This window comes from Mixophyes fleayi, chromosome 1 (assembly GCF_038048845.1).
Source record: "Mixophyes fleayi isolate aMixFle1 chromosome 1, aMixFle1.hap1, whole genome shotgun sequence".
Classification (NCBI taxonomy): Eukaryota; Metazoa; Chordata; class Amphibia; order Anura; family Limnodynastidae; genus Mixophyes; species Mixophyes fleayi.
Genome location: NC_134402.1, coordinates 373,451,341 through 373,474,055, shown reverse-complemented (window position 1 = coordinate 373,474,055; position 22,715 = coordinate 373,451,341). Strand labels below are relative to the sequence as shown.

At 38.7% G+C, this 22,715-nt stretch overlaps 1 protein-coding gene across 2 annotated transcripts in view; it reads right to left on the bottom strand.

Moving 5' to 3' along the window:
* CEP120 (centrosomal protein 120) overlaps positions 1–22,715 on the bottom strand; it is a 72,018-nt gene that overhangs the window by 1,940 nt on the left and 47,363 nt on the right. For both annotated transcript variants that reach the window (XM_075179100.1, XM_075179108.1), the window contains exons 18-19: positions 13,930–14,028; positions 550–695 (exon numbers count right to left, since the gene is read on the bottom strand). In XM_075179100.1, coding sequence (XP_075035201.1) covers positions 550–695; positions 13,930–14,028 — 245 coding nt within the window. The remainder of the gene's footprint in view (positions 1–549; positions 696–13,929; positions 14,029–22,715) is intronic.

Here is a 22,715-nt window from a genome sequence, read left to right as displayed (position 1 = left end):
ATTTTTCCAATGCAATGCAGTTATGAATTTGTAATGTTGTTGAAATAAAAACTTCCCGAGACTAAAATGGCTAGTAACAAGGAAAATGTTTCAAGTGCTTTAGAGAAAGACTACATAAAATATGAAATATCTAAATATATACATATACAAAAAACTGTATACATTTCCAGTGAATCTGAAGTACTGATGTGTCCATCACTCCCTGCAGTTGAGGCAAGTTCATTTTAGAGCTTCATATCAGTAAGTTATGACTTATTCACATTAAAGAATTTGCTAATGGGACTGATGCAGAGTTGGACGCATGTTGGTGCAACACAACCCTTACTGTAACCAGCCCTCGTTAGACCGTCCCTTCCCTCCACCCGGAGTCGGAAGGAGGGTCAAGTGTCAGATGCGCGAGTCTGCCTGCAGGCATATATGTGCACATGTGCAATGCAGATTGTCACAATTTATGCACACAAGTGGCCGTACATACAACTCCTCAGCGGCCCCACTATTCACAAGCGATGTCACTATACCAAAAATAAGGCCACATATATTAAGGTTTACTTATTTAGTTCATTCCGGATTTCCTCCAGCTCTAAACGTTCCGTCTTCACAAGGTCTTTCTCTTCCGCTGCCAGGTAGGCGAGTCTCATCTGTTCCAGTTCTTCCTGTTGCTTTTTAAGTCGTGCCATAGCATTCTCTTGCTCACGCTTTACCAAAAATAGGAACATAATAAAGTTACAAAATTAAACAGAAAATATATAACTTGCAGTTTCATTAAACAGAATATGTAGTTTATGTAGGTAAAGGACATCTCTCAACAGACTCATTTCTGTTTTCCCATATGCTTAAGCACAGTAATTAAATCTAAAGAAATAGGTTTTCCTTTTTGTTAGATGAATTGTGTTTTCTAATAAGGGAGTCAAGTGTAGTAGTCAAATAATATCTACATTATGGGGCAAATTCAATGTTGTGCAATAAGCAAACCTTTTTGCAAAGTCATCACTGTCTATATGGTGGCCCTTGCACAAAAAGCGCAGGATTTGGCGAATAGGAAAGTTGGACATGAAACTGTCTCGCATCCAACTGTGAGCAGCGTTGATTCCTCAGCTGTTACCTCAACTATTGAGGAACTGCAGCTAGCTATTGTGGTACTACATGTCCCAGTATGTACTGGCAGCCATTGACTGAAAGCGCATGCTGGTCCTTGTTAAACTAGACGCATTGGCATGCACTTCAATCAACAGCTACCTGCACACACCGAGACATGTAGTTCCACATTATTAAAATAAATAATGTTTCAGTGGGAAAAAAAACCCAAAAAAACAAAACACTTGATCAGTCAAAACCCAATAGGAAGTTCTTCTGTTTTTGTAACTCAAAGTGAAAAAAACCAAAAACAAAACCCTCCATAAAAGCGGATGCAATTACTACAAATGCCCGTTGCTGAATGCCAGTCACAAAAAGCCAGCATAGAGGCTAACACTGTGGGCATGTGAAGTGTGGAAAAGAGTTATGTTTAACTAACACCTAATTCAAAATCAGGTTCATGATATGAAGCCTTTAACTGTAAATCTAACGCACCTTATCCACAAAAATAAACCTTGTTTTTACTAGCGTTTAGCACAAGTAAAACCATGTAAATGGGTATGGTAATGGAACCTATTGGTCCCAATGACCCCATATCCATTTATCCATTTGAACTTGAGGCTGGGTGTGGTGAGAGCACTGTAGCTCTATGTGCATGTTTTCACTGCAAGTGAATGCATTAGAGCATGGTTGTCCAACCCGCGGCCCAGCACGCCTGTAAATGTGGCCCAGCAGGAGTTTTAGTTGTGGCAAGAAGGCAGCGCTGGAAAAAAAAATCCTGCAAAAAAAAATTAAAAAAATACTTACCTTGCGGTCACGTCAGCTGGAGCTCCGGCTCCCTCCCTGGTCTCCTCCTCCGTGTGGTCGCTCGCAGTGAATGTCGGGGGTGACGTCATCACACCCGACATCCATTGCGTAGCGCAGCACAGAGGAGTCACCCGTGCGAACTATCAGCAGCAGTGAAAGATTATCCAGTATCTTATTGTTGTTACTCTGAATTTGGACTTTCTGCACCATGCAATTATGAACTAGCTGTGTTCTCTGTATGTATCTAATATAAATATTAGGAGATGATTGTATTTTTAATATTTTAAACCATTTTAAATGTGCAGTGCCGAGTAGGGTGAAAATATCACCCACTGTTACCCTCATTGGAGGCTGCTCCATGAGCCATTTTTCCCGCCACCCTATCTTTAAATCTCTGTAGATTTCTATTAGTTCTCCTGATGCTACCTATATCGGTGACCATTTCAAACTGGTCAATAAAAAAAATGATTCATGGGTGCAGAAAGAGAGGAAAAAAAAGTTTTGGGCATTTAATTCCCCGAACCCCACTAAGGGGCAGATCCAGGTAAGTTAAATTGTAGCTGGTAATGGGACTACTGCTTTAATCATGATTCTGCAATAGGTTTCCTAACTCTTACTAACTTCATTTCCAAGTAAGTTTAAAATGTTAACTATGTTTTCTATGGTTTTTTCGATGATCGGCTATCGTTAGGGTTAGTGTATTTTATGTGCAGCCCAAACCAACTCGTCGTCTTCCAATGTGGCCCAGGGAAGCTAAAAGGTTGGACACCCCTGCATTAGAGTCAAAGAAGTATCCTTCATTGCCCCCCCTCCAGTCCCTCCTACCCAAAGTACAAGCTGGTAACCAATACAATGCTAAAAGCAGAGTCACTAGCTTATTCCTCCCCCATGGACCAACCAACCTAAGAGCAGACAAGTGTGCAGCACATTTGTGCAAAAAGTGGGAGTTTATGTTTGAGGGAATATGGAGATGGAAAAAATTGGAAACACCATATATGACAAAAAGCAGAGTAGCAGCACACAGTGTCAGGTAGTGGCTGAGAAAGAATCAAATATTGGGACTTAAAAGAAAAAAAATATGAGAGAGAATGGCCTGTTATTGCCTTTGTACAAGTCACTAGTTAGGACAATTCTTGGATTTAGGGTCGATTTTTGGGCATCTTACTGTAAGAAAACATAGGATAACTTGATAGTGTTCAGAGACGGGCAACCTCAACAGGCGACAGGGAAAAGAAGGGTTAATGATAATTTATTGTAAGAAAGGCATCCAATTCAATCTGTAGCTAGAATCATTAGAGGGCATTATGGGTGGAATGGATCGAGGGAATTTACACCACTGCCATTTTCGTCAGGCATTTTTTCCCCCAAGGCTACATTACACAGTATCCATGAGGTAGGCAAACCTTTTATCTTCATCTTGAAGGCACATGTTCCTCTGGAGTGAAACAATTGTAATTTCATCACCCAAAAAGAGAGAAAAGTATATATTTTGTATATATAGCTGGGGCAAATTGGTACACAGATAATGTGTAGTAGGGGAATGTGTAATTTTTACAGTCCATTAAGTGCACTGTTAAATTCCACAAATCAGCCTGTTCTGAAATAGCCCAGCTACGACTCAGAAGTTAGGTATTAACATTCAAGACATTATGGAAAGCAGCAGGGGTACTGTGATGGTTTGCATTTGCCGTGTTATGAGATCTTGGCTAGTGACTCCCTGAACTATGTCTGGCTCCACTTTATACCATCAATCTTTCACTCATATAAGGAGTGCTTTAAGATGCTGTATGTGAAAATTAATTATCGCTTTAAATATGCTCAATGTGTTGGCAATCTGACCAAGTCATTAATACATGAACTCACTAGTAATATATGTAAAGCATAATTGTTTGTCAAGGTGCTCTCTGAGGTACTTTAACACAAATCATTAAATTAACAGAGTAAGTAGATATAGTTTTACAAATGCAGAATAATAAATGGACAGAGCTTAATTTTTTTCCAATAACAGGACACGATTTAAATGAAACAGCAATGATGGTAATAATAATAATTTGTGAACGCGCTTCACTAATTAATGTAATTAAAAATAAAGTGGTCATATAATCAAAATGTAAACTGGACTATAGTGAGAATGCACCCGATCATCTAATCGTTCACACCATGGTTACAGAGGTGTAACCGGATCTATACCAAAACTGGCCCAAATGCTACAGTCAAATGGACCTTTTTTTCAGCGAAACCAAATCATTAGAGCTCAAGGTAATGATGTCATTGGCAGACAGAATATCTACCCTGATGCATCAATTTGGTTTAAATACATTTTTGAAAATGGTCAGAAAGGAAATAGCATGTGCGCTGGTAGGTTTATACCAAAGCTGCAGATTTACAAAATAAAATATTTTTTTTTATTTTTTCAAGAATAGAGATCTGGCTTAAGTCCCTTTATTACTCCATTGGAGGCTATAGATGCAAAACTTGAATTGCACTCCTTTTATAGTTTCAAAATCTGCATTAGATTAAGGCGTTAAAATGCAGTGCAAATTCTATTTTATTATAGTACTAAATATACATATTTTTAATTTTTTAAAAATATATTATAATTAATGAATAAAGTAAGAAACAAAGTAATGACTCTATAAACATACCACGCCTACATGTCCAATGTTCTCTTAATATACATCTTCTATCTAATGTCATTTCCTGAATCTAGAGAACATTGGACATGTAGGTAAAAATACAACTATTATCCAATCTACAACTGGCAGAGAAGCCACTACAATCTAAAGTCCGGTGCTTATTTTACGAACACAATACTTAATTAATGTCTCAGACTCCCCCTTCATGTACTATAAAGTAAACTAAATGGTAATATAAATTTACAAGATATGTAGAATAGAAAACAGGATAAAATGCTGCTATTGCCAGTTTATCAGAAGTTCTCTAACAGTACTCCCTGCTTCAATCACATTTCCAACACTCAATGGGTGCTACATTTCCTTCGGCGGCAGTGCTGAAAGGCCAGAAATCCAGAAGCAAATATAGCAAAGTGCAATATACACATACAAGAAGTGCGGTAAAGTAAAGTAAGATCAAAACCCTACTGAGCTGTGCCACTTGGATAATATAACCTAGAGGCACAATTAAAGTAAATTATAAACACATCATAAGCAGCGACTATAGCAGGATGCTGCAATGTTTGTTAGTTCTGTGTATACAAGCGCTCAATAAACAATAATTCTAAGAAATATTTTTGATAAACCATAGTTAAAAGTTTAATCCACACTTTGTACTTTTTTCCTTGCTTTAACAGAGCGTTAGAAGCACATTCATTACATCTCAAAGCTTCCCTCCATTAGAAATCCATCGTATTTAGCAGAGCATTAACGCTTCTGCAAGTTGCAGGCAACGTCAAAATCACTGAGAAGCAAAGTAAAGCAAAAATGAATGCTTGGCAAAGTGTGTTCATTGGCTTATGGAAAGTAAAACCAAAAAAGGAGTAATTTTTCACCTTTGAAAAACCATGTTGCATTGGAGGGCAGGTAAATTTAAAATGCAGGGACAGATTTATTGTTGGGTAGGGCATGTCCTAGATCAACTTTACATTCCAGTGTAAAAATAAAGCTATCAATTATTTATGTGCTACATGAAAAAACAGCCAGTATTTAACTTATGTGCAAAATAATAAACTCATTTGCACCCCTTGCATTGTAACATGGTTTGTCCAGGAGAAAATGTACTCCTTTTTTGCCTTACGTTCCTTAATGAATCAGGCCCTATGTGTACAAGTTGAGCGGTCATAAACAATAGAAAAAGCAATCATTTTGTTTTTTGCCAGTGAATAGAGAAAGAAAAAAAAAAGCCCCAAAAAATACATCTATGTGGTTGAGCCTTACATGTGTAGTTACTTTTGCTACTGCGGAACTACATGTTCCAGCATGCTCTGGCAGCCATTGCCAGGAAGGGCATGTTGATGCTTATGGCGCAACAAATACCAGCATGCCCTTCCAGTCAACGGCTGCCAGCACATGCTTGAACTTGTTCCACAATGTGTGCAAGGTCGGCAAGCAAGAATTTACATTACATTGGGCAATACGTTGGGCGCAACAGTTGCATTTAATTGGCTCCTAAAATGGAACCTGCTGTTAAAGGTAAACTAGAAAACAAAAAAAAAAAATACTGCAATGTAATATATTTGCTTCTGCATACTGACATACTGCACAAACAATGTTCATGAATTAAACTTGAAACAAAAAACTGACTTGTGCCTTTTTTATATGTACTATATAACACTGTCTATGATGAAGGCTTTGCATACACAATTAAAACTAAATTTACAGTAGACGTGTTCGAAAAAAAAAAAAAAAAATGATTTCAGAAGATTCTCATTGTTTTAATCATGATATGTTGAATTTCCTTAAATAATTTCATCATGTGGCTTAAATCCTGCTTTTTCCCCAAAAATATTTTTATTACACACATACGTACTTCCACTGATACTCCTAATCCTTCCAGTATATACAACTCAAAGGAGTGAGCATTTGAAACTAAGCAGATATGTCCATTTAATGTTATTTTTATATATCAAACACTTATTTAAAACAAAATAAAAAATAATAAACAATTTAGTGCATATATATATATATATATATATATATATATATATATATATATATATAATGCTTTTCCATGCTGTGGGTGTTTACAAAGTTCTTCCTGCACAGTTTCATCTTCATCCAGGACTGGAGGAGTTAAATACGAACGACAGACATGCCAACCCAGCGAGTGTAAAGGACAAGCGGCTGCTCAATCAAGCAAGCACAATCTTTATTTTGCTATGGCTGCCTATAAATCCTGAGAAGAGCGGTAAACACACATACAGTAGACTAAACAATCACTACATAGTGGCCACTGCTGACTCTCCCACTCATACATACCAAGCTAGTCTGTGGGAAAATAATGCCTCTCTAGCTAAGGAACTCAAGTCCAGTTTTCTGAAAATAACCCAGATCTGACAAGCCAGGAGGAGGGCCTGGATGCTTTCAAGACACAGTTTTCAACCTAACCAAGAGCCTCGACTAATATTTTTTAAACAAAGCCCTGCTTCCCATGTTTGGCCAAATGACTTAATAATGAATCAAATTAATTATTGTGAGTGGACAAACAAGGCACAGGAGAGGGACAATACAGATGTCAGACAGAAAAATTTGTGCTGAGAAAACACAGAAAGAGCAGTTGCCGTTTGCTTTGATGACAAATGACCTGGACATGCATCTTTTATTTGCCCTCACAAAAATAAGGAAAAGAGATACGCAACATCCAGACAGCACAAGATAATTAACATTTATGTGCCCCTGTTCTCCATCCAAAAGCCAAGCAGTCGTTCTGCTCTGCACATTATCACGGATATGTCACAAAACAAACTTCGGTTTAGTACAAATAATTGTGTGTCACAATTCATTACATATTTAACCAACTTTTTTTAATTTTATTTAGTAAAGCCCCAGTGTACGGGTATTGGTTTTGTCAAACATTACGCTAATAATCTAATTATTTTGCCCAATAATTTAAACAGTCAGCTTAGAGGAGAAAACAGCAACGTAATACATACAAGTCAGTCCTATATAGTGCTGGACAGTCTCAGTATTATCGCTATGTACTATGAATCAGAGGCTGCAGCTTCTGCCACTGGAGCAGCTCAGATACGTTTCCAGAACATTATTTTTTGTGTAAACTAGGATAACGCTGTTTTAACTGAAATGGTTACATAGTAAAGCACCAAAGTAAAAAGAGGCCAGAAGGAGGGGAGGGGGGGGGAACCCTTTTATGAATATTTGCAGTAATAAATGTAATAGTAGTTCATGTAATGTTCTAGTAGTTCTGCATTAGTGTTTTACTTTGTAAAATGTACAAATGAATAATATATACACATATACATACATACATATATATATATATATATATATATATATATATATATATATATATATATATATATATACATACATACATACATACATACACACACATACATATACATATATCTCTATATCTATAATGTTCTTTCCAAGAGGGAGGAAAAAAAAGCTAAAACAAAACACCTTTCTGTATTCTTCAAAGCACCATCATTACTAGCCTCAAGCACAAATGTGGATTTCTCTACCTCATAACATACATGAAACTCAAAGGCAAAAATACCACTCGTTCCATTTTAAAATCTGACGTTATAAATGGTATAAACAGCTGTAAACAGATATCATCTTTGACAACCTCTGACATCACTAATCAAAAGATAACGGCTGATATGCTCCGTATTTTGCGTAAAAGTGCTCTGAGCATGCCCAGAATCGGACATCGGTGAACGCAACGTCCAATTCATCTTCGAGAGCAAACCCTTACTACAGCCTATGATTTAATGGCCAGAATGGAGAGGTGAATGGGCGCCTGCACATAGTCATTGTACAGTAAGGGAATGCCAAGCTAGAGCACACCCAGCAACGTCTGATTCAAGCTTTGGGCATCTCAAAGTTACATGTTTTTCTGTCGTATCACATGCACCAGCTAGAAGTCAGATGTACATATCACACAATTCTCATGTTTTGGGCTCTATACACCACCACAATGGATTTGAAATGAAACAAATAAGATGTGCTTTAACTGCAGACTTTCAGCTTTAATTTGAGGGAATTTACATCCAAATCAGGTGAACAGTGTAGGAATTACAACAGTTTCTATATGTGCCTCCCACTTTTTAAGGGACCAAAAGTAATGGGACAAACTAAACAATCCTACATCAAACTTTCACTTTTTAATACTTTGCTGCAAATCCTTTGCAGTCAATTACAGCCTGAAGTCTGGAATGCATAGACATCACCAGACACTGGGTTTCATCCCTGGTGATGCTCTGTCAGGCCTCTACTGCAAATGTCTTCAGTTCCTGCTTGTTCTTGGGGCATTTTACCTTCAGTTTTGTCTTCATCAAATGAAATGCAGCTCAATCGGATTCAGGTGAGATGATTGACTTGGCCATTGCATAACATTCCACTTGTTAGCCTTAAAAAACTATTGGGTTGCTTTTGCAGTATGTTTTGGGGTCATTGTCCATCTGCACTGTGAAGCGCCGTCCAATGAGTTCTGAAGCATTTGACTGAATATGAGCAGATAATATTGGCCAAAACACTTCAGAATTCATCCTGCTGCTTTTGTCAGCAGTCACATCAATAAATACAAGGGAACCACCACCATGCTTCACTGATGAGATGGTATGTTTTGGATCATAAGCAGTTCCTTTCCTTCTCCATACTCTTCTCTTCCCATCGCTCTGGTACAAGTTGATCTTTGTCTCATCTGTCCATAGGATGTTGTTCCAGAACTGTAATTTTTAGATGTTGTTTGCCAAACTCTAATCTGGTCTTCCTGTTTTTGTGGCTCACAAATGGTTTACATCTTATGGTGAACCCTCTATTTCACTCTTGTGAGGTCGTCTCTTGATTGTTGACTTTGACACATATACACCTACGTCCTGGAGAGTGTTCTTGATTTGGCCAACTGTTGTGAAGGGGTTTTTCTTCACCAGGGAAAAAATTCTTCTGTCATCCACCACAGTTGTTTTGCGTGGTCTTCCGGGTCTTTTGGTGTTGCTGAGCTCTCAGGTGCGTTCTTTCTTTTTAAGAATGTTCCAAACAGTTGATTTGGCCACACCTAATGTTTTTGCTATCTCTCTGAAGGGTTTGTTTTGATTTTTCAGCCTAATGATGGGTTGCTTCACTGACAGTGACAGCTCTTTGGATCTCATATTGAGAGTCGGCAGCAACAGATTCCAAATGCAAATGTCACACCTAGAATCAACTCCAGACCTTTTACCTGCTTAATTGATGATGAAATAACGAGGGAATAGCCCACACATGTCCATGAAATAGCTTTTGAGTCGATTGTCCCATTACTTTGGGTCCCTTAAAAAGTGGGAGGCACATATAGAAACTGTTGTAATTCCTACACCGTTCGCCTGATTTGGATGTAAATACCCTCAAATTAAAGCTGAAAGACTGCAGTTAAAGCACATCTTGTTAGTTTCATTTCAAATCCATTGTGCTGGTGTATAGAGCCCAAAATTTGAGAATTGTGTAGATGTCCCAATATTTATGGACTTGACTGTAATAATATATATATATATATATATATATATATATACACATATATATAATATATATATATATATATATATATATATATATATACACACATATATATATATATATACACACACATATATATATATATATATATATATACACATACATACATACATACATACATACATACATACATACACACACACAATCATACTCTGGAGAAGATACAGCTAATGTTATGTAGGTGTGCAGGCAAATGAATCCGCTTTCCGAGAATAAAGAGCTCTGGGATAAGGATGTAACCAGGACAGATGGTAGGTCACATATATTATGAGGGTACACAGTGGACCTGAAAACGGCTGCTACACTGGAGTGTGGTCACAATTTCACTGAAAATAGGTTTTTATTACGGATATTAAGTGGGGAGCTAGTACCAGTATGTGCTACACCATGCTCTTTAAGGGCACATCCCCCATAAAAGCATATATTTTAGTATTGAACATTACCATTTAATTAATTTAATTATTTTGCCATTACACTACTATGCACAAATAAGAAATAACGCACTGCCTATAATATATAAAACAGACGTCACCTCAGAGGTTAGTGAAAGCACATGTATTCAGTATTGTTCTTTTATATGGCCCCGGAACGTCTTGGTAACTTGAATATCTTTTACAATAGTTGCATTCCCTCCTACAATATGTGTATATTATTTTCCTTTGAATTAGTTCAAAAATTACATCCAGCACTTGTGCAAGAGCACAATTTGAAGCTATATGTGCTGAAAAACATACCATCTTTTGCTCTCAAAATAATGTTGCTCCCCTCTTGTTTAATTATCAGCCTTTTACACATTCTGAAGAGATTAACATTAAATCCACCCATAACACAGAATACAGTTGAAAGGAATAAAACAAAACCGTAGTTCGGCTTTGTTGAATATTATGCCCACTTTTCAAGAGGCATCGGTAACATAAGATTATTTTTCTAATGAACAAATGCAGAACAAGTTCTTTCAAATCACAAAGAAGGCAGCTTTCCCAAATGTTTACTCTTTGGGCTACCTCTTACAATAATTCACTAAACAGACTTTACACAGGCACAACTTAGTAATGGAAATCATTACTCATTCCTTGTTGGCAGCGGGCACTTGCACAAACGAGGCGTCTCTTTAAAGCCCTTACCAGTTGGGTTTCATCGTTAATATTTAGGGACAATAAAGATACAAATTCCAACATCTAATTTGTAATATGTTTAATATAGTAGAAGGGTTTGGATGGTGCTTAGGTGTAACAAATGACTGGCACAGACCGATTTCCAAGAGTGGAAATTCCTCACTTGTTTTAAGAAAGCACTTTCTTACTGGCAGAAATACATCTGTATTAGACAAATCGAGATGGGATTCTTACAATGACTATATAAAATTACAGTTGTGTTGGGTCCCTGCCCGGCCCTGGGAGTAGTTTTTTTTTTTGAAGCTGTATCACTGTGTAATCCTTTTTCAAGGTGTGGTATAATCCAGTGTTGGCTAACCTGTGACACTCCAGGTGTTTGTGAAACTACAAGTCCCAGCATGCTTTGCCAAATAATAGCAGTTTATTGCTGGAAGGGTATGCTGGGACTTGTAGTTTCATAACACCTGGAGTGTCACAGGTTAGCCAACACTGGTATAAGCTCTTCAGTGCTACCCAGAAGGATTGAAGCCATTGTGTAAAGAATAAGGTTTGAGATATGCGGAAGCTTTTACCCATGTGCAGGTAAACAGTGTTTAAGCATTGGGTTCTATGAGGACTGCTCCTGTGTGCCACTAGCCTAAGGGAAGTGAAGATTTTATAGCCGCTATTGTTTATTTAGCAAGTTAAATTGAAGGGTTTTCTTGCCAGTAAAATAACTCAAAAAAAATTAAGAAGAAAACACAGCTTGCTATGCAGAATCCTAGTCCCTTTTCACTTTTGTAGCTCAGATGCAGAGCGATTCGTTTTTGCCTGCATTGTGGTAAGCTTCAAATAAATACTCCAGCACAAGATGCAGCCCGTATTTATCCAGTGTAAAAGCATTTATCACAAAAATGCAGAACAGAATCACAAAACACCATTAATACTGCCAAGCATATTAATGAAGCGTTGGTCATTCCTCTGTAAGGGTTGGCCCTAAGATTTCTCAGTGAATAACATTAGACATCTTTGTTGTTTTTACTGCAGGGTGTAAATCTCTAACAAAACTAGTGGAATGAAGCTTCTGCCAGGAACTCTCTCTCCGCTACAGTCACCCATACCACACGGGAGAATCTTGGAGATAATTGGAACAGATAGGAAAAAAGACACTATAGTTCTGTCATACAACTTTTCTTTTTAAAAAGACAACAAAAGAGAACACACACACACACATATATACATATGCCTTGACACCTGCAGTTAATCCTTTATCAGAGCACCATAGCATTTCCTGCATTTTCAGTAGACAGGATTCCACCGGGCCCTCCGGTGAAAGTGAAGCATTGTGATACTTTGCTGCTTTCCTGAAGAAGCGGCTCCACTGCCCTAGGAAGTGTTGTGCAGCCATGGCCTACACTGTGCGGTAAGCAGAAAGAGTCTGCAAGCATTCTCCAAAGTGACAGAAAAGGGGAGATTAGCAAGAAAGTGTAGAAAAAAAAATAACGTTGGTGGCAAGATACACATCTAGGGGCCTGATTCATTAAGGATCTTAAATTAAGAAGTTTCTTATTTCAGTATCCTGGACAAAACCATGTTACAGTGCAAGGGGTGCAAATTAGTTTTCTGTTTTGCACATAAGTTAAATACTGACTGTTTTTTCATGTAGCACACAAATAATTGATAGCTTTATTTTTACACTGGAATGTAAAGTTGATCTAGGACATGCCCTACCCAACAATAAATCTGTCCCCGCATTTTAAATTTTCCTGCCCTCCAATGCAACATGGTTTTTCCAAGGTGAAAAATTACTCCTTTTTTGGTTTTACTTTCCATAATGAATCCGGCCCACAGACATTAATTGTAAGCCTTTTAACTCTCATTTTTAAAGCCTATTAAATGCATGTTGATACGGATGTACAAAATCATGTAAGCAAATGAACACACTTTGCCAAGCATTCACTTTGCTTTACTTTGCGTCTCAGTGAACTTTAAATTTCAGTGTACAAATAAGCCATCAAGTATTTGTGCGCTACATGGAAAAACAGTCAGTATTTAACGTATGTGCAAAACAGAATACTAATTTTCACCCCTTGCATTGTAACATAGTTTTGTCCAGGAGACTGAAATAAGAAGTTTCTCAAGTTAAGATACTTAATAAATCAAGCCCCTATTGTTGATATATTTGACAAAGTTTTAGAAATTGCCTTCTCAAAGTATTAAGGGCAGTAGCCTAATGGAATCTACACCAATGAAATATAGACAATAAGATGTAATATTAAAAAATGTTTTCAAGTTTATATGATCTTACATGATATGCTTTACTGCATAGCTATAATTACCATCTGCAGTAATTTTGTTATCCAGTCATGAGAATGACATATTAAATAAGTGCTTGCTCAAAAGAAAAATCGGTGTACATGATGTACTGTACTTCTCTTAAGACTCATTTCTAAACTGCATTTAATTATTATTTTTTTTCCGATTTCTGAATGGTCTAAAAAATGGGCAATATTCCCAATATGGTTACATCTGATACAATGGTTATATTTAATATCCAAAAGCGACTTTTTTTATTTTATTCCTACCATAGTAAAAAGGGATTTTAAAACACACCCATATTTCATGCAACTACAAAACAGGGCTGCTAGTTTTGGCATTACATGAAAAATTAGAATATATATATATATATATATATATATATATATACCCCCACAGGACTGTATACATTGTCTGTTATGGTTGTCCAATAGTCAAACACTTACCTGTTTTATCCTTGCAAGCTCCTTTAAAGCTCTGCCCCATTGTTGCTTATAATGCAGCTTAGATTTTGTCGCAGATTCCAATTTTCTTTCAAATTCAACCTATTAAAAAAAAAAAAAAAAAGTTATACAATATAGAACAAACATTTGATTATTTTATTATACATGTGGAAACCTGATCTTCCAGAAAAGTAATCCTGATGTCTGCAAGCTAAAAGAACTGTCTGTGTATACTGAAGGAAGAAGCTTTGCACTACGGTTAATTCATTTTTGATCCGGTAGAGAAATGTGCATGCTGGGAGACGTAAACACATCACTTCAAGGTACAGATCCTACTAATTTAGCGCTCCCTTAATTTCTTACAGCTTTTTCTTTTTTTCTTTAAAATAAAACCTAAAACAACTGTTAGAACTTAATTGAGGTTTTAAATCAATTAGGACAGCAAGGGGGATACTGAGGATACTTTAATTTCAAATGTCAAAACTTTTAATACAGTATTTTTCTTTACACTAGTTTATTTGTACTTAAGTTATAAGTAAAAACAGGATTCTCTCACAATTATCATCTTGCTGCAATAATCTGCAGAAACAGGTGCCACAAATAGAAACTGCTCTGCCCCCCACATCTTTTTAGGTGGGTAAGTGCTCCCCTCTGATGCTGTACATTAAGTCCGGGACAGCTGACAGCACTGGCAATGCCAAAGCATTGCCATTTTCTCACTTTAAGCATTTGGATGGGGTGAAGGGACGGGGTTGTGTAAAAGGGGGGGGGGGTGGAGTACACAGACTGAATCAAAATGCTTATTTTTACTTGCCATAGCTGATCTGTTATAACTGACAACAAGCCAAACTGGCTTTGTTTTAGGAATGTAATTTCTCAGTCTCAAACAGAGAAACAAGTTGGCTAAAACACTCAGGCAAAGTTTTACTCTTTATTTTAATAAAATGATAGCAAGTTTAAAGAAACACAAATGTCAGCCCTTCTTTAACATGTACTTTCAAAACTAAATGAGGTCCAAAATAAATAAATTATATATTTAACGTTGCTCAAAAATGAACCCTCCGCTGCGCTGACTAGTTAATATCAATACACAACTAGGAAAAAAATCAATGGTTGCGCTTGTATACTTAAAATAAAAACACCCAATCCAATTACTAGTTTCTCTATATTCACTTATAAAACTATGTTTATACAGAAAGCTGTCCAAGGAGGTCATTAAGTCATCTTACAATATAGGCTATAAAAAAAAAAAAAAAAAAAAAAAAAAAAAAAATCGAAATGTAAAGCATTTAAATACGTAGAGGTTAGAATTCCTTGACAGTGTATACACCTACATAGGTTTGTGCCAGGCATCGATCATTCTTTAAGACCTACCAATTCTGAAACACTAAAAGTTCTTTTACGAAACTTCAAAATCTGTCCCGCAGTGTAAATGTCCGTGTGCAAATGTTTAAATTACATTTATAGTACCTAGGTGTTATTTTGTTACCATTTGATAGGTTAGCAGCCTATCTGTGGCTGTTAAATGTTATTACATAATCATTTGGAGCAGACTATATAGGGGAAACATTTCCTTTTGGACTATAGTTAAACAGTCTCCTAGATTTGTAGAGAGGCAAGATAGAGAGAATTACAGTATATACAGTATATAGTATACCATAATCAAGATCATAATTGGACTAGGATATAGAGGCGGCTAAGCAAAGTGCTCTTGCAAACGTCTAATCGCCAAATACTATACAACAAGATTTTAAACATGTGTCACAAGCACAAAAGGGCATAAGAACAAGCCAAACAGGGGCAGGGGATGGGGTGAGGGAACATAAAAAGGGAGGGTAGAGGGGGAGGGGTGAGGAACAAGATGAGGAGATCTACATGTAAGCTTATAAAGGAGGGCTCAGCCTAGCCTGTTTCTTTTAAATTATTCATTTAGACCAAAGACATGTTTACTGTAATTCACTCCTGGAAAACCGTGAAAAAACATGATTCGTTTGCCGACTTTACTACATCTAAATCCCATGTCACCCTATGGTGTCACCTGGCCCTCATGTCCAGTGGGCTCAATGCAGAGTACCTTATGCAGCTCGGAGTCTCTCACAAGTTGTCAGAGAAGTTTTTATCACGGACACAATTACCAATACTGAGTGCTAAACCTGATGTAAATTTTTATGGATTTCATGCAAGCCAATAATTTGCTATCATTGAATGCAGGAAGAGAAGATGATATAACAGTTTTTTCAGGCTAACAAGGTAGATTGTAGAGATTATAAACATTTGATTTTCGAGAGCCACAACCCATATTGGTGAATATTGAAGTATTTTGATGTTATTTTTGCAGAGTATCAATCTATGTATAACACGAGGTCTGCCCAGTTGCCAAGATCGTGCATGTATGCTATGTAAGCAGTGCACTCCCTCCCAGGCCTCCAATTTCTGACAGGGTATTGTAAATATTACTATAGCGTCAACTCAACTAAAATTTGTCGCCTAGTGGCAAATTAAATGTGGTGTGGAAAGTGTGAGGCTATGGACCTCCCCAATTCACATTTTTGTGCTAATTTACTCAATGAAACAAGAAGTGAAGGGGGGATATCTTTAGATATATACAGTATATTCCCTACTTAACACAGACTACAAGCTTACCAATAATATTTGTATTGAGTGAAACAGCTCAGAGATTTCTATAAAATGTATGAAGTTTTCAAATTCGGAGATAGACAATGGGATGAACCGCTGATGATCTAGGAATATAGTACACTATAACCCATTCATGACAAGACGGTTCAACCTCAATAACCATCAAAATTTTGAGCGCTTGCCTGACGTCTATTTTGGCACATATCCATCCAAGCAAATTATAGAGTTTTTTTCTCAGGATACATAGGACTATATAGTTTTATTTTAAGTATATAACATAACATAAGGAACGCCATGGAGTCTTTTGAGGAAAAGTAATTATTGGTAAGTATAATCAGCGCTGTTCCTCTTCAACCCCCATGGCAGCCATAACTCTGAGATGTACCAAAACAATACAGTTTGAAGGGACACACAAGAAAAACAAGCCAGCCATATATGCTGCAAAACAAAAATGTATTTAGTCAGTGGCGCAAGCAGTGGGGGTTTCTGGGTCTCCAGAACCCCCCCCCCCCTCCGCTAACTAAGTGCCTACCATAGTGGCACTGTCCTATACAGCAGCCGCAAAGCTGCCGAAACTGAGCTGCTGCGCATGCAGCTCTCTCGCGTGTGTTTTTTTGGGGTAGAGGGGGAACCCCCTTCTGACAATCCTGCGTGAGCCCGTTAGTGGCTGAAACATGTCTCCCAAACTAAGCATCCGAGGCAGACAAGATATCCAGATGATACCGACTAGCTTAACTATGAACAGATGACCATCTGCAAAACTCCACTGAGGAAGCCTGAGCCTTGCTTGCCCAAGATGTTGCTACTGCTTGTGTTGAGTGGACACTGAGGATCTCTGATCTCTTACGCCCATTACTCTTGTATGTGTGTATGATAGCTTCTCTGATCCATCTTGAGATGGCTTGTTTAGAAGGAGCACATCTGCTAATAGTCAGAAGAACAGCAAGTTGTTCCATATTTTTGAACTCCTCTGTCCTGGACAGGTATGGAAAAGTCCAGTGAATGTCCAGACCAAGAGACAATAATGAAAGAAAGCTGCAAAGTAATGATTAATGTGCAACACATTGGCTGTAAACACCTCCTTATCCATATAGACATTGAGAAAAGGCTCCTTGCACCACAGTGCCTGCTAATTCTCCAAATCTGCAAAGTATGTGCTATCAGGAAAAGCACCTTCAGTGTCATTCCTCACAATTAAACTTCTTGCTGAGGTTCAAAATGGTCAGACATTAACAACTCTAGTACTAAATTAAGCGACAAAATGGTCTGAATGGAGGGACAAATCATTTTCACTGCTTGGGAGAAACTAAATATCTTAAAATCGAAAAGGCTAACTTGGTATCGAAGTACACACTTAACGTGGACACTTGTAGATACAGCAAGAGACATTTGCTGAAACCATCCAGGAGGAATTCAAGGACCTGTGAAATGGTAGCTGCTGCTGGTTTGAATTTAGAGTCAGACCATGAAGTAAATTTCTTCCAAATCCTGTAACAGATATCTGAAGAATTCCTCTTATCCCTTTTTCCTAGGTGGCTTCAGCTTAGTCCATGCCAAAGTTAGCATGCTGATTTGACCAAAGAGGCATAGTCCAGGTCTGTTCCATGACCATCTCCCACGCTACAGGAAACCACAAGGTGAGCCCAAGATGGAAAAATGGTTAGAACTTCTGCACATTCTTTTGGATTTTTATTTAGCATGAGAGTGCGGAACGGAAATGGAGGGAAGATATACCACTGGTGAAATGTCCATCCATGTATCTATTACCACTGACTCTGGAGTCCTGTGTCGAGAGAAGAATCTGGGAACTTTTCTTTTTATCAACAGCTGGAACACGTCTAGTGGAGGGATCATTTCCTAGGCGATTCTGTTTTTGGTTGGGGTAATCTGCTAATGCATACCATTCTGTTGTCGAAGAACTTTCACACTATTCCCATTTTCAAACATTCATGTGAAGACACCATTAGCCTTGCACCACCTGTCCCTGAAAGTGGGCTCTGCATTCTTTGATACTGGTGTCTGTTGTGAGCAGAATAAATTCTGTCTCATTAACTTTGGATGTCGCCACCACCTGAGACTCTTCCTGAAGGAAGAATCTGGAATAGAAGCTTGTACCTTCGTGACATACAGGAACAAGAGAAATCGCTTTTATCGCTTTTCAACATTTATCTGTTAGATTATAGGAAGAGACACTTATACAAATGTCCAAGTGAAAGCCAAGTCCTCCAGCCTCTGAAGATTTAGCTACACAAGAGTTCACAGTAGTTCCATAAAATATGAAGTTTCTTAGAACAACTCCCCACCTTCAATAGGAATAGTATTTGTGGATGACATTCCAGCCACAGGTGCATCCACTTTTGGGACTATGCTCCTCCTCCTCATCCCTGCATTGACACATACATTCTAACCTCTTCAAATTAAAGCGACACTTGTCCACCCGAGCCCAATCTTTATTAAATCAGCTCCTTCACCACCTGATGTGTAGAAAAAAAAGAACACGTGACTTTTTATGGTCTTCAACAAGGAATTTATGAGATTCTATGAGAGCCCGATTCTGCCCTATACCCATAAGTTAGTAAATATGCTTAAACGTAATTGTCCAAAGTAACCATCTTTGCAGACCCTCTTAAACTCTCCGGAATCATTAATGGAGGAATCAACTAGGGAATCACATCCTGATTGAAAACATGCGTCTTCCAACCTGTGTTTGTCAGAGACCTTGCTCTACTGAATAGCAAATGAATCTTACAAATACTTGTATATACTGTTCAGGGGTCAGTCGAGGACTGCAAAGACTTGCAGCTTTATTTGTTAAACGATCACAGGCTACACAAACTTTATGCATCCTGTTGTCCATCTTTGCACAGGCTCTACCAGAGTACTAAAGGCCACATGGCATTACTAATTTAAAATTCACAAAAAATGCAGCGCCCCTAAGGGGGCTTACCTAGTGCTGATGCCCTTCGGATGTCTGAGTTCTGCCAGGGTCAATGTAAAACGTATGCCAGTGGCAGGGATGCTCAGAGCAGCTCCATGCCTACAATCAGCCTGGTCCTCCATCTATGACCTATGACAGGATGAGTGTGCATGCAAAACTGCTGAAGTTTGGGGACTGGCACCTAATTCATAAATTGCTACCTCCAGCAACAGGTCTGGTGTAATAGACTGACGTTCCCGGGTAGCCAGCCCAGTCCTCGGCTCGCAGGACAGGTTGAGGTCCAGGCAATGTACCAGAGAAAGTAAGCATCTAGACTACAGAGAGAGAAAAAAAAAAAACAACCACCACCTGCCCTACTAATTCTAGAGATAGAAAAAGAGACATAGTGGAAGAGAAGGAGCTACCTTCCATACTATCTCGGGGTGTGTTTCTCTGTAACCTGTCTTTACCTAAACTGGAAAGGGAATCTACGAAGAGTTATGGCTGCCATCAAAACTGAAGTGGAAATATAAGTATATTTTTTTAAAAAAACTTTTTTATATACCATTTTCCCCCACACACAATTTGTATACAACCAAGAGACCTTGAAGTCACAGGAAACTCCAATAGACCTCCCACTAGTGCATTTCAGCATTTTTGCTGCTTGCAATCTATCCATGCATTAACCAGAGCCTGCCTTCAAGTAGATGGGCTGGGCAGCATGGTGATGCTATGGAGAAAAACTAAAAACTAAACATAAAATACTAGTATGTGCAATAAGGGTAAATGCATATAGTTAGCGCATGCAACTTGACTAGCAAGACATACAGTATGGTACAAAACAAACAACAAATCCCAAACCTAGTAAATGTCTGTAATATGTTAAAAAAACAAAAAAAAAAAACACACACTGTGCATAACAGATTCATGCACACTACATTCAGCCCCATGTCCAGCACATACAGACACATGCCAGCATACAGCACAATGTCCCTCTACTCTCCATTGGTTAGCAGTTGAAACCCCCTAAAAATCCTTCAATCCTCAGATCATTAAATCCCTTTCCCAGCAAGCTTTACACGTTCTGCTTTCGTATACCTCTGCCCACTTTTTGGAGAGTCATAAGTAGTATCTCTCAAGAGGCATTTCAGGTCACTGAGGGTTCCTCTCCATATGTTCTCCAACTTAACCAATGATAGGGAACGCAATCCAATTAAATTGCAAGAGCCTTACAGGTACAGTGAAGCTAGATCAGTGACTGACACTGGTGATGAAGAGTGACTGCACTTTAAAGTAGGGATGAGCGGGCTCGGATATCTGAAATCCGAGCCTACCCGAACCTTGCCGATCCGAGCCAGATCCGGGTATTCCTGCCAATTGCAAAACTGAAAGCGAGGCTCCGAGTCATAATCCCGTTGTCGGATCTCGCGATACTCGGATTCTATAAATTTCCCACTGGCCGCCGCCATCTTCACTCAGGCATTGATCAGGGTAGAGGGAGGTTGTTTTAGGTGGTCCTCTGCCCTGCTATATCCTGTGCTGTGCTGTGCTCAGTCCAGTGGTGCTGTGTCCTGCTGAGTTCAGTGGTGCTGCTGGGTCCTGTGCTGTGTCCTGTTCAGTCCAGTGGTGCTGTGTCCGGTGCTCTGTGCTTCTAAGGGCATAGTTATTTCCCCATTATTCCCAAGTTTTTAAAAAATAAAACAAACAATTATAACCAAATTTGCAAAACCAATCCAGCAGTATAAGTCCATTGGTACTGCAATATTACCAAGTTCACACATTCTGCAGTATCTTGTGCTACACATAATGGAGACCAAAAATTTGGAGGATAAAGTAGGGAAAGATCAAGACCCACTTCCTCCTAATGCTGAAGCTGCTGCCACTAGTCATGACATAGACGATGAAATGCCATCAACGTCGTCTTCCAAGCCCGATGCCCAATCTCCTAGTACAGGGCATGTAAAATCCAAAAAGCCCAAGTTAAGAAAAAGTAGCAAAAAGAGAAACTTAAAATCATCTGCGGAGAAACGTAAAGTTGCCAATATGCCATTTACGACACGGAGTGGCAAGGAACGGCTTAGGCCCTGGCCCGTGTTCATGACTAGTGGTTCAGCTTCACCCAAGGATCTTAGCCCTCCTCCTCCTCCCCCCCCTACAAAAAAATTGAAGAGAGTTATGGTGTCAGCAACAAAACAGCAAACAACTCAGCCTTCTAAAGAGAAATTATCACAAATCCCCAAGGCGAGTCCAAGGCTGTTGGTGGTTACGAAGCCTGACCTTCCCATCACTGTACGGGAAGAGGTGACTCCTTTCACCATTTGCAGCACGCCCTCTGCATATGCTGGAAGGATCACCCACAGTCCAGTTACAGATTTGGCTAATGAAGGTGTGAATGTTGTACACCGGGAGGAGGATATTGATGTAGCTGGGGGTGAGGAGGATGTTGATGATTATGATGCAGACAGATACCAAATTGCCTTTCTCAATTTCTATTTATATTCTAGATTATATAACGGCTGAATAGTTTTCTATTTTACTCCTAGTGGAGAGGGGATCTGATGCAGACAGATACCAAACTGCCTTTGTCCATTTCTTTGTATATTTGAATTTCTAGTTCTACAGTCTATGCAGGCTGCTTTTTTTTATATTCAACTACAAGTGTAGGGCGGGGGGCATAGATACTAGCCACCAAAAAAACGTGGTCTATTTAATTTAGCTTTCTAGCTCCACAGTTTGTGCAGCCTGCTTTTTTTTTATCTTCAAAGTATTTACAAGCCTTGCAATCTAAATTACCAAAGAGGTAGTGACGTGCTAGAACTCCACCCTCTATATGCTGCAGAGGATGGAGGAGCATCAAAAAGCCATTCAAGCCTACACAGCCACCTACGACATAGGAAACCCTCATTTTCTTCCACATCTATGGCTGCGAGGAAAAAGCTCAGTTTTCCTAAAAGAGGCGCTGGCGGGGATGCTGATATCTGGTCTCCGGACTGAAGGACCTGCCAACCATTGCAGACATGTCTACTGTCGCTGCATTGGATGCTGTCACAATTGAAAAAATGGTGGAGGATTACTTTGCTGACACCATCCAAGTAGACATGTCAGACAGTCCATATTGTTACTGGCAGGAAAAAAGCCAGTTTGGAAGCCCCTGTACAAACTGGCTCTATTTTACCTGAGTTGTCCCCCCTCCAGTGTGTACTCGGAAAGAGTTTTTAGTGCAGCGGGGAACCTG